Source organism: Manis pentadactyla, chromosome 7 (genome assembly GCF_030020395.1).
Source record: "Manis pentadactyla isolate mManPen7 chromosome 7, mManPen7.hap1, whole genome shotgun sequence".
Taxonomy (NCBI): domain Eukaryota; kingdom Metazoa; phylum Chordata; class Mammalia; order Pholidota; family Manidae; genus Manis; species Manis pentadactyla.
In genome coordinates this window covers 97,860,738-97,873,612 of record NC_080025.1, presented here as the reverse complement: position 1 = coordinate 97,873,612, position 12,875 = coordinate 97,860,738, and the positions used below count along the sequence as shown (strand labels likewise).

General features: G+C 43.2%; 1 protein-coding gene across 1 annotated transcript; it reads right to left on the bottom strand.

The window, feature by feature from the left end:
• Positions 1–4,996: 4,996 nt before the first annotated feature.
• On the bottom strand, positions 4,997–12,239 carry NPY (neuropeptide Y). Its single transcript, XM_036877842.2, has 4 exons — positions 12,073–12,239; positions 11,027–11,214; positions 7,076–7,156; positions 4,997–5,196 (listed from the first exon to the last, which is right to left on the bottom strand). The coding sequence occupies exons 2-4, from the start codon at positions 11,212–11,214 to the stop codon at positions 5,172–5,174; spliced, it is 294 nt and encodes a 97-aa protein (XP_036733737.1). The 5' UTR covers positions 12,073–12,239; the 3' UTR covers positions 4,997–5,171.
• Between the last annotated feature and the right edge of the window lie 636 nt (positions 12,240–12,875).

Genomic DNA, 12,875 nt, shown 5'->3' with positions numbered 1-12,875 from the left:
TTTCAGGAATTGATAACATCCTTGGGACTCTAGAAACTCATCAGAGATCATCTGGTTCCATTTTAACTAGTCAATAATTCAGTCTGTTCAGAGGAATGACTATATTAAATATGTTCAGCCAACATTGCTTATTCTTGCATTAAAATTCACAGACTAGTTAATTTAGTAGGTTGCTATGATTTGAAAAGAATTGAAAGTGATAGAAAAGATGCAGAATTCAGAACAAATAAAATTCAAATTACTTCAGGTAAACTTTAATTGAAAAGTCATTTGGATAATGCTGTTCTCTCTAATACCCAAAGAGTAAGGTATTATTTAGTGAGAAGAAAGAGTAAATGTGATTTTTATATTCTAGTCAAAAGCTCTCATTTAAACTTTAAATTGCCTCATAATACGAGAGTATAGCAGCCAAATTAATGAGTCAAATCAAATTTCAAATAAATACATGGAACAAATCAAGTTTCAAACTCAGTTAACTTCTGGGCAAATGAAGAATCCTGAAATTAGGAATAGATTAGGAATTAAAGGAATTCATGTCCTGTAGATAAAATGGTTTTCAAGAAAAGGTCCAATAAATACTAAAATAATTTGCCTAAAGACAAAAACAGGTGCAAGATGCATCCCATGTTAGAGCTAACACATTACTAATATGTGTAATATGCTAATATGTCAATATGCTAGCAGTGTAAATGGTAACAATTTGCAAGAACTTAAAAATCATTAAACTCAAAGCCAGGGAAAAATTGTTAGGGACCCAAAAGGTATTTCAGAGAAGTCTGGTACCACAATATTCAAGGTTGAAAAAAAAGTTCTTCATGAACTTGACATAAAAGGTAATCCAAGGTGAATCAGGCTTTTGAAATGAGGGAAAAGAACAGTCTATTCTATAAACAACTCTGAGAGCTCCAGCAAGCTGTGGCCAAACAAACTGTACTTTTGTCAGGACCCTGCATATATGGTACCTGCAGCTCCAGAAAGGATCACAAAGAATCCTTTGAGGTTGTTCACCAAACACTGTGTTTGTTTTGGCTCCACCAGGATCACTCTGTCATTGCAATCAACTCCAGACTGAAATGGTCTTGCTGAGCAACTACTATGTGTCAGCCAACAAGGCATTGTCACCATAATCACCCATTCTCTGAACTTCAGTGTTTCAAGCCTGCAGTATTAGGATGAGTTTAAATCGATAGCTATTACTTAGCATATTAAGAAATGAGCCCCTGGATGACACATATGATTAATTATATGTTATTCCACTCTGATTTTAAAAAGAGAAAAAGTTTCTGCATGATTTCACACTGTACTAATTTTTCTAATAGGCAGAAGAAAAGGCAATCATTTAGTTGTGACAATATTATAATCCTCCTACCTACCGACCACAATAAAAGAATACTCCATTGAAACAACTCACTCAAAAGGCTGTTTTCATTTATGATGACAGGAAAGGTATTTGTTTAGGTCTGATGACATTGTAACTGATCCCAATGTTCTGCATGGAGGAGAAAAAACATTTTTGCATGCCCACACAGTAATAAGTAATGCTGTAAGCATAATGCATGTGTGTGTACAAAGACAGAGGGAGGCAATTAACTGCCATCATATTGACTTTCCTGTCATCAGTAGAGCCATAGAGCCTTCTGGGGGCCTAGCTTTGGACAGGTGCGTTCGTCAGTTACTTAGCAGCAAGTATGGCAGCATGGCATGCAAGGCCCTCCAGGTGCTATCTGCTCCTCTGTCCTGACTTCTATCTAAGCAAGGAAAAGAGGATGGAAGATATTAAGGAAACTAAAATATTACAAAAGAAATAGTCTCTTCCTTCCTAAATTAGAGAATAGGACCAACCCTACAACATTTATTCTCTGAACTTGCAAATGTGTCCATAGGATAATGCTTAGGAGTCCTCAGGCTGAGAAGTAGAGTCCTGATTTGGCCTAGCATAGGGTCAAATTCAAGGATAGACACCAAGAATAATTACAAAGTACTCCAAATAGGCACTGCTCTCTCAGATCTGCATGTCCTCTCCCTCCTGTCTCACACTCTTCGTCAGGCAACTGGTTCCCCCCCTTCAATCCTCAGCTCAGGCCTCAGCACCTCCGGCAGGTTTGGCTGCCTGGAGTGGTACCCCTTCATGGCTCTTGCAACACTTTGTGCCCATTTCTTGTTAGAGAGGGAGGAGATTCCTCTGCCCCTGAAATAGGGAGTAACAGGTTTGCACATGCAGAATTTGAAGGGCCTAAGTGTTAGCCTTGGCCCACAGAGGTTTCTGGCCTCTTCCTCTATTCTCTTTTCCTTTTAGAATGTAGAATAGAGTTTGGATTAGAGGAGAGCTTAATAAAGGCTTATGTAAAAACTTGATAATAATTATGTTGTTGTAGACATCTCACCAATGAAGGCTGGGTTATTCTTACTGTAGCTCTAGTGAGGATCATTATTATTTGCAATGACAGGTGGGTGACCTGGTGCCTTTACACCTATTTCAAGGAGGGTTAGCAGGCTGAAAATATTTAAGAAATACTACTAGGGAATCTCTTGGAATGTAGCTTTTCAATTTTTTTAAGTTAGCCAGTATTGTATTTCTTGAAGCAAATTCTTGTTTATTAGGGATAGTGTAGTTTATTCAGGGTGCTATAGCAAATACCATAGATGAGTGGCTTAAAAACAACAGAAATTTACTGCTTACAGTTCTGGAGGCTGGAAAGTTGCAAATCAGGGCACCAGCAGATTTAGAGCCTGGTGGGGGCCTGCTCCCTGGTTCATAGCCAACTGTCTTCCTGCTGTGCCCATATATGATGGAAGGTACAAGACAGCTCTCTGGAGTCCCTTGTATACATGAGCACTAATTCATGAGAGCTCCCCCAAAAACCCCATCTCCAAATGCTACCACATGGGGGATTAGATTTCAATGTATGAATGTAGAAAGGCACAAACATCCAGTCTATAGCAAGGGATTTATAACCCGACAGCAATCATCAAAACCTTTATCCTTATCTACATCCCTACTATTACTTACTGTAACATTATCTTAAATTGAACATTTATCCCAGTATAGACTTAAAAGGAAAGGTGGCCAGAACTCATTGTCCATATTGAATGAGTGAGAGCTCAGAAGTCTGGCGAATTTGAAGGCCAGAGAACCCAGAAGCACAGGAGCGCAGAGCTCACACGGTGTGAAGCTCCAGTCCTCTTTCTAGTCAGATGAGGTGAGAGACAAGCTATCAAGACCTGAGTTACATGTAAAAGGTAGGCTGCTTAATGTTTAGCCTTTCCAGCATCCACATTTTGCAGTACGAGGTTTAAACTTTTATATAAAATGAAATTGCTGTATTATCTTTCAATGGCTCCTATACATTATTCCTATTTGCTGAGCTCCATGTAGACAAAAGTTCTGTGTATGGTGATGAACATTCAGCATATTTGTGCTACCAAATTTCTTTGCCTAATACTAGCTTCAGTAAAGGAATCAAATATACTAGGTTAATAAAAAAACTTCTGAGGTTTTATAATATGTTATGACCTTCTCAACATTTTAAGGTTTAAGACACGCTTTATATTTTGGCACAGTAGTCCTTCCTAACCCTCAGGGGACACAGTCCAACAACCCCAGTGGACGCCTGTAACGACAGAGTACCGAAGCCTGTATATACTGTTTCTTCCTATACATGCATGCCTCTGATAAAGTTTAGTTTATAAATTAAGCACAGTAAGATTATCAATAATAAATTAGAACAATTATAACAATATACTATAATAAAAACTATATGAAAATAGTTTCTCTCTCTGAAAATATCTTGCGGTCCTGCACTCACCCTTCTTCCCGTGACAACTTAAGATCAAGTGCCTACAGTAAGATGAACTGCGTGGATGACGTAGGCAGTGTGAGGTAGAGTTAGGCTACTATTGACCTTCTGATGATTCGTCAGGACAATCATCTGCTACTGGATGGAGGTTGACTGCAGGTAACAGAAACTGCGGAAAGCGAAACCACAGATAAGGGTTGGGAGGTGTTGACTACTATGTTTTCTTCAAAGCACAAATAAACAAGAAGAGAAATTTAGGAAAATTGCAGAACAGTGTTACCCCAGTTTCATTAAGGGAGATTATGTTTGTAGTATCATTGATAACAATGGCTGAAGAATGTTTGGGTTCTTTATATATAGATAAGATTCCTTAAGTCACGATATATAGGGGGTTTTTGTAAGCAGTTTCAACACATCACATAAAAATATTTGTGTATATTTTTTACAGTGGCTCAAAGTACGAATTTAAGGGGAGACACATTTTCTTTGATTTAGAAATCACATGGAAGAATCTAATAACAAATTTTAAACTAAGCCCATGTATGTAGGAGAGAGAAAGTTTAATGACCTTTAACGAAATGAATTAACATGCCCCATATTGTGTGGAAAGTGATCATCCTACTCAAGTGTATTTCTGTTTATGACACAAATTTAAATGTAGTAGCCTAACAGTAAATGTATAGATCTGAGCTGTCTGACATAGTGGCTGCTAGGAACATGCGGCTATTTCAATTAAAATTCAGAAAAATTTGAAACTCAGCTCCTTGTTAGCAACAGCTACATTCAAGTGTTCAAAAGCCACATGTGGCTAGTGGCTACCATTTTAGAGGAGATACAGGACATTTTGAAGAAAGCTCTGCACTCCTTTCTGCTGATAGCAGGAGCTAATAAGGTTAGCAAGGATTCCATGGGAATGAGGTGGGCAAAGGGGTTCAGCAAATTGTTCCACATTATCAGCCCCTTGCTCAACGTTTCCAAATAGTTTATTGTTACACACACACACACACACACACACACACACACACACACACACCTGAGTCATCTTCATCATAAATCATATTTTTATATCTTCCACAGCCACTGCTTTAATATTGGTGAAACAAACCTTGAATCTGCTACTTGAGGGAGATTGCAATTTAATGAATAACAACATAATTCTCAGTATTGCAACAACAGATTTTTCATTGAAGAGCAGATGCTTTTGAATGCATGGTATTTTATTTAAACACACATATATACAATGACAACAAAGGGAAAACTGCAGAGCTGAGCACAGTGGCTGCATGCATTGGGAGAACTGGCAGACTCTAGTTTCACAGGATGAAATACTGGTTGAAAAATAGGCAAAGAGCGGCGAGCAAGTTTCATTTCCCATCACCACATAGAAGGGTCTTCCAGCCTGTCAAACATAAGAAGCAAAACATGTAAGAGAAGTTTCCCAACTTCCTGGGAAGCTTGCAAGAGTGAGACATTTAGTTCTGGACCAAAAGATGATCAGAAACTATAGAAAGGCTCTCATTGGCCCTCTAAATAGGAGGCCAAGTAGAATGTCAGTGTGGGAGATAGTGGCATAAAGTGCAAAGACCCAGCTAAGGAGCTTCCACTCATTTAATAGGAGTCTCAGACAAATCTCGGAGTATTTAGAAGGCTCTAAATTTATCAAAGATGCTGAAGAACTCTGCAATATTTCTGAAGATCAAAACCACAGGAATCACACAAAACTGTAACAAGAAAGTTTTGTTACCCAATTCTGAATATGCCTCCTTTGTTTTCCTGCAAGGCTTTTTGGGTAGGAAGATGCTATATTAGACTATAAAGAATGCTTTTTAATAAAATAGCATTCGTAGGCAACTTCAAAGCTGCCAACTTTTGTCTCCATCTAACTGCATGTCATTGAGACTGTCCATCAGGGTGCAATTAAGTCTATTTCATGCACCAACTGTGCAACTTAGGACCACAAAACAAAGAGCAGCAGCAAGGGTGTAACTAGGTCTGGATGATTCTTTTTCTTACCCTGAGTAGATTCAGTTTACCCTAAGCTTTTTACTGTGACAAACATCATAAGCATGTCAATGAAACATTAAAAAGCATTTGCTGCTTAGTGTTTAAAAATAACCCCTGGGAATTTTCCATCTGCTTCCCCTGCATTTGCTGTTTAAGTCTGGACTGATACCTCCAGGGAAAAGAGCACTAGAGTGTGATTCTAGTCCAAATTGTTGTTTCCTTCAGAGAAGATTAACTGACAACTATAGACTTGCCCCCTCACACTGGCCCTTTCACAGAAGAACAGAGTTGGAGTGGGGTGGCAGGAAGGCAATAAGCTCAGGTCATCCCGCTAGTTCTTCAGGGAGAACCCCAATGAAGAGCAGCATGTCTGTCCCAGTCTCTGAGCAAGTGTTCTAGTGACCTCTTCTGGGCAGTTTGGTTCTTGGCGGTGGTGCTCTGGGTTTAAGGCAGACAAGCTATTATAAAAATGGATGAACTAGGTGCCATTGATCCTACTGGGGGTAGAAGCAGGAGGTATTGGATGGAAAAGCCAGGGAGTTATGAAAACGGAGGCGGACCAGGCTGCTTGTCAGCAGCACTGCCCGTGCCGGAGGCACCAGAGAATCCTAGGTTTGACACCTAGATATTGGTGAACACCTCTTCCCAAGACAGCTCCACACTCCAAGAAAGGCCCAAGGTTACAGATAGGCCTGAATAATAATACATTGTTAACATGCATTCATTGAATGCAATCAATTATTATGTGACTTCCATTGAGCTTAAATTATGTCAAAAAGTAAACAGGAGCCCCTGCCCCCAAGATTCATCTTGTACAGCTTCTTGTAAAACCAGGGAGACTGGGATAAGAGCCATGAGGGACATTTCATAGGATATCTAGACAGTCCACATGCTGTATAAAAACTAAAGATTGTCCCAGCCAAATATGGACAGTTGGTCATTTCAGTGTAGAGCTTGGAACCCCCTCTATGCTCTCCCAATCCTAACCCAGAGCTGTTTCTGAGGTAAAGACATTTATATTTAAGATTTTAATAAAATAATCTGGGGTAGAAAATAATACCCCAGAGATGTCTATGGAGATGGGCAAGTCAGCATGTGAAAAGAGCGATCTTCCCTGCCATGCTGCCCGAATGCTTCCCATTTCTGCCCAAATCATAGCTACCTGGTCTGGTAGACCCCATTCCTTGTCTTCCTCCCCAGGCAGCCCTCTCTGATTTCCCTTCCCTGGGCACCTTGAATTCTTCAACAATGTCCTCACATAAACCTTTTCATACCTAGTTCTGGGAACGTTTTCTGTGCTTTCTCTCATCAAAAGGTCTGAAATCAGTGTCTCAGGGCTAGATCGTTTTCCATATCTAAAAAGAAAAAAAAAGGAAAGTATTTTAAAACAAAAGTTTGGAATAGTCATAAAAACCTTTTGGAAAAAATGAGATAGTCTCCCATTTGGTTGATCATCTGCTAGCAAGTAATCTAGGTGTATGAAATATACATTATCAGAAATACCAGAAATAAAATTTCAAAATATATACATAATTTTGTTACTACTTAATGAACCAAAATTCCTAGTCACATTCTTGCCTTTTTATACAACCACAAACAATATATGTATAGAAATATTTTTATAACTAGGTGACAACAAATAAAAATATATCAAAGTATGATTTTAAATGATTCCATAATTAGTTATTTGGCTATAGTTCTGATGATATACAGCAGTTTAAATCTTAACAGAGACCAGATGATATTTTGGAAACAGCCCTAAGAAAAATCAACAGGCTGAAGTTCTATACCCACTTATGTCTTTGAATGTCAGTTTTCTCATTTGTAAAAATAAAAGCATCATTCCTGTCTTTGTGAAAATCCCATGTGAGTCACAATGGTTTGAAAGGAACAAAGTGATACACAAATGCAAGTTCCTGCTCTTAAGATACACCCATTCTTTCAGATAGCAATAGAACATGGGGCCTGCATCTTCCATATTTACTTGGAATATCAAAAGCTAAAGGTCTTCTCTCATGCCATGATGTTATCTGCCCTGAAAAATCTAAAGGGATCCTACTGGTCCATGGAAATGTTCATGGTCTCTTTCTCTCCAGTAGCAGGATACGGAGAGGACAATACAGGAATGCAAGGCCCCGCTTTCCTGCCAGCTCAGTGTATGCTACCTGCTCCAGGTGAGTGAGTAGTAACCTGCTGTCTGGCCCTCAGTCCTCTCTCCTTTCTCTCTTATGCTAAAGGGTCTGAAAATCTCTACCAAGTTGTATTTTCTGAACAGACTATTTTTCCCTTTTTCAGAAAAGGCCTTGGACACCAGAAGCCATGTTGTTCACAAGTGAAAAATTTGCCTGGCAGGGAATGACTAGCTAGCAGGTGAAACAGCAGAACAAAGCTGTCAGAGGATATATTCTAACTGCCTATCAAGCACAATTCAATCCAGATTTTTTGGAAAGATTTCCCAGCTCCCTTGCTGGGACTCAAGGGAAACAAAAACAAAACAAACACCACCCACCCAACCCCACCATCATTTGTAAGATTTCCTCAAACATTTTTCTAGAGTTGTGAAATAGGCTGCTGCAGCTACTTATTTATCCTGTCCATCAGTTGATTTTTACCAATCTTAAAACTCTAGAGCAACCTTCCCCCATTTATCTTCTTCATGCTCCAGGAAATGAAGGAACTTCCAATGTCCCAGAGAAGAATCCCAGTTGCTGACGGATTTGCAGTCTCAGGGCAGCACCAGGACAGCACTCACTGTTCTCCCTCCTCTGGCTAATTCTGGGCTATCCTTCCTTTCTGCACTGCTTTCAGGGGCACAGACAGACTCTCTGGGGAAATGATTCATAAACTTGACTGCACATTAGAATCACCTGGGGGGCTTTTAAAACCACTGTAAAGCCCAGGCCCCACCCTTACCCCGAGGTTCTGACTTAATGATCAGGGGTGCAGCCATCATCAGTGTATTTTAAAAGCCCCCCACGTGATTCCAATGTTCACCCAGGATGGAGAAATATGAATACCAAGCTGGGTTTTCAACCTTGACATGATTGACATTTGGGGTTGGATAATTGTTTTTGTTGGAGGGGCTGTCCTAGGCCTTGCAGGATGTTTAGAGGCATGCCTGGCCTTAACCTGCTAGATGCAGGAGCACCCACTGCCTATTGTGCCAACCCAAACTGCCTCTAGACATTGCCCAACGTCCTGGGGGGCAAAGTCATCCCTAGTTGAGAACCATGGATCTAGGGGACTATATAAACAAAATGTGGTAGATCCAAGTTCTAGAATAAATGATGCCGCTTTGGAAGCAATGAACCAGGAGCATATAGCTTTAAAACATGGACAGAGCCGAAAAAGGGAGGAAAGAGATATCAGATTACCATTTTTGTCAAACCAAAACATATGTTCACAAATGACTCTGTAGCTTTCAAAAACCTAAACATGAGTGAGTGATGAGAAGGCAATGAGAGTACACAAAGGAGGTGATGGTGAGATTATGAGCCTCTAATGGTTTCTAAGAAGGAACTTACATGAAGATGAGATGGGAAGCTGCTTCACGACCAACTCATTCCTAGGGAACCTGAATTGCTTCCCATTAAATTCAAATCCCTTTTCTTTACTTTTTCCTTACTAAAGAAGTCAGAAATCACACTGACTGCTAATGGTGGTGACAACATCCAAGGTAAATCCGTTGCTCCAATTTCAGCAACCCTAAACAAAGCTTTTCTGAGTTACTGTTTCATGGCCTGTAAAATGGAGATAATTATGCTCCAAAGCTTTAGGTAAAAATTGAATGACATAATGCCTAGGAAAACATTTTGAAATGCAAACCTTTATACATAGTAAAGCTTTATAGCAATCATCTTTGCAGAAATAAGTTCTGTGTGTTACAACTGACAAAGTGAAAAACAAAGGTTACTAGAAAAAATACAAATTAGTATCTTTTTTATTTGTACAAGTTCTTTTCTCTGTTCAATATGAGAGCATAAACAAGAATTTGAAGCAATTTTCTGAGAAGTCTACTACAATATAAAATATTATTGCTTTCTGCTATTCAAATTATTAGATTTCAAGGGTCACAAACCAACACCATTTAATTCTGGCATTTTCGTGTATTTCTGATTCTATATAACCTGGGACTTTTTCAAAAGCTTTTCAGGATGTCGTATCCTTTTTTGATGGAACAGAAAAAAGGAAATTTTATTTAAGAAATAAAAAATTTTCCACTTTGAATCCTTTCTAACCATTCCTTGATTGTAAACAGTAAAGATATGGTAAAAACAGAAACAAAACAAAACACAATTTAAACATACTAATGCCTTTAAAGGGCTCATACTACTTGATCTCAGTATTTAAAATAAGATATCAATAATTTAGAACTAAGATGAACCAATTTTGGAAACAATTTTTAAATCCTATATTATTTGTAAAATAGTTTGGATGTGATTTTTCGCTAATATTTGATGTGGAAAATGAACATCAGGCATTTCATTTTAGCTTTCTGGGGGTTCAAAATTAACTTTACAAATTTCTCAAATTCCATATAATCCTTAGATTCATCAGAGGGTGAATAGACCAATGTACATTTCTCCTTAATAAAGCACAAAAGTGAGCGCTTCCTTTTCAGAACTCATCTGCTACAAAATGGGAAAAGTATCTGCATCTTAGATCCACTGTTTTAATGTTAAATCTCTATTTATTGGGGCTAGGATTTTCAAGTAAGAGGCTGAGAGTGCAAAAAACGCTGTACAGAAGAAAATAAAATAGTCGTCTTTTCCTAAATGTTGTCATTCAATTCGCTTTGGGCAGGCTGGAAAATGTGTCAAGGTCTTGGACAGCCCAGCTGCTTCTCCTTCGCTGGTTTTTGTTGCTGTTACTAGACGCCCTGCTCCCCCTTCCCCTACAGCACTCCTACCCCTTTCACGGGGTACTTTCCCACGCAGGTGTCCAATCCCCAAACTGCTTTAAGAACAACAGAAAGCAGGGAGTGCGAGGCAGGAGAGGACCAGCCACACAGCCTAGGCGACCTGAATCTGAGGATCACGACTCTGTGACTGCAGTTTCAGAGGAAAAGTATTCAGTGCCCTGCACATTTACTGAGAGCTGAGTATGTGCCTGATACTGTCCTGTTCTGGGATATAATGAAAGAAATGTCCTGTCCTCCACGGTCCCCAGGACCTCCGGGTGCGCGTGCAGGGCGCTCGCGCGTCTGTCCCGCGGAGCCTACCCACCTCTGCCTGGTGATGAGGTTTATGTAATGTCGCAGCGCCGAGTAGTATCTAGCCATGTCCTCCGCCGGCGCGTCCTCTCCCGGATTGTCCGGCTTGGAGGGGTACGCCTCGGCCAGCGCGCCCAGGCACACAAGCAGGGACAGGGCGAGGGTCAGTCCCGACAGCCCCAGTCGCTTACTACCCAGCATCTGCGGGCACAGAAGGCAGCGTAAGGGCTTGGGGATTCGGAGGACACACGTCCGCATCTCCCTCCTCTGCCTCCCGCACTCCTCCCCTTGCAGCCACTCCTGACCCCGAACCCGCGCTCGACCCAGTCCCGCAGAGCGAAGCGGAGGGTGGCGGGCACCCCCAGCTCTGGCCCGGCCCCTCTGCTCCGCGCGAAAACCACGCGCAACTTCTGGCCAAGTCGCGAGGCAGGAGCGCAGAGCGGGAGGAGCACCCGAGCCAGTTTAGACACTTTAAAAACAGGATTGGAAGTTCCTCCCGCTGGGTTAAGGAATTCCCCAAGCCCGTCAGAGGAGAAAAGTTTCTTCTCTTGACACTTTTGGTCTGCCTGGTGGCATGAGCTCGACGGTGATGGCTGAGAGTACTTCGGCTGGCATTTGGGGGGAGAGGGGAGAGATCTGCCCCCCGGGACAGTCAGTCTCAGCTCGGATGCCCAGGATCCCGGCAGGTGGCAGGGCGCGGGTCCAACGAGCTCCAGGGATTCTTCATTCAGGGGGTGCTGCCTGGAAACCCCTCCAGGCGGCGACTCCCGAGGAAACTGCTAGCTGCCCTGGGTTCGAGGTGGTGGTCTCCCTCCTCATCCGCCGAAAGATAAGCCAGAGGGGCCGCCCAGCCGGGAGAGCCCGGGAGGGGCCGCTGCCCAGCCACGGGGTACCGAAGGAGCAGGGGGTTCAGCCGCCAAGAGCGGCAGGCGCGCGGCGGGGCAGGGAGGGAAAGCCGGGCGCGACCCTCCCAGAGCCCCAGGGCTCCGCAGAAGGTGAGCAAGTTCACCCGCGCAGCCCTGCGCGCACTCCCCAAGCCGCGTGGGTCGCGGCACTCACGGTGGTTGGCGGGCGGCGGGCGTGGCTGGGCGGCGAGGGCTCTGCTGCGCGGCGCGCCTCTCGGTGGGTGAGAACCGGCGGATGGGGTGTCGAGAGCGGTCGCACCAGGGCTTTTATGGCGTTCCCTCGCCGCGGCAGGAGGGGCCTCGGGCAATCACGCTCGGGTGACTCCCGCCCCGCCACTTCCCGCCCCCGAGCGGCGGGGACAGGGGGAGGGGGTCTGTGTGGGCTCCGTTAGCCACCCACACCCCAACTCTGCCGCCCCAGGGCTGCGGGGGAAGGGGGGCCTGGCACTGGGCGAGTGAGGCAGTGCTCTGGAGCGCATCTAGTACTGCCAGAGGTGGGAGCAGCCCAGACCGTCTTTGTCACCGGGACCACCAACCCTTGGGGCGCCAGGGTAGGGGGTGCATGAATCTCTGCTTGGTGGAGCGTTTTCAGCGCGGCGCGGAAGCGGCGCGAGGCACAACTCCGGAGCGCTATGCCGGAGAGGCAACTTGGATGCTCCTGCGCTTGAAGCAGGTCCGGGGCGCCTGGCAGGAGTACTGAGTTAGTTAGCAGGTTCCAAACGTCCTCTTCCTCCTCCCAAGTACTGAGAATGGGCTTCCGTGACTCCGGCTCCTTTCCCCAGCTTGTTTTTCGGGAACACCAGCCCTACCCAAGCACTGGTCCAAATGCGGGGGCCCAAGTTCTGTCGGGACCTGAAAGAGCGAAGCGACTGAAAACTCCCAAGAGCGGCGCACGGCAAAACCGCTTCCTTGGTTTGCTGGATTCCAGAGCGGCGTCTCGGGCTTCTAGAGACCCTT

Excerpts from the sequence above, each read along its gene's own strand:
- NPY (XM_036877842.2), bottom strand. The coding sequence starts at position 11,214 with ATGCTGGGTAGTAAGCGACTGGGGCTGTCGGGACTGACCCTCGCCCTG. Across the intron at positions 7,157-11,026 it reads AACCTCATCACCAGGCAGAG|ATATGGAAAACGATCTAGCC; the intron begins GTGGGTAGGCTC and ends TTTTCTTTTTAG. Across the intron at positions 5,197-7,075 it reads GAAAACGTTCCCAGAACTAG|GCTGGAAGACCCTTCTATGT; the intron begins GTATGAAAAGGT and ends TATGTTTGACAG.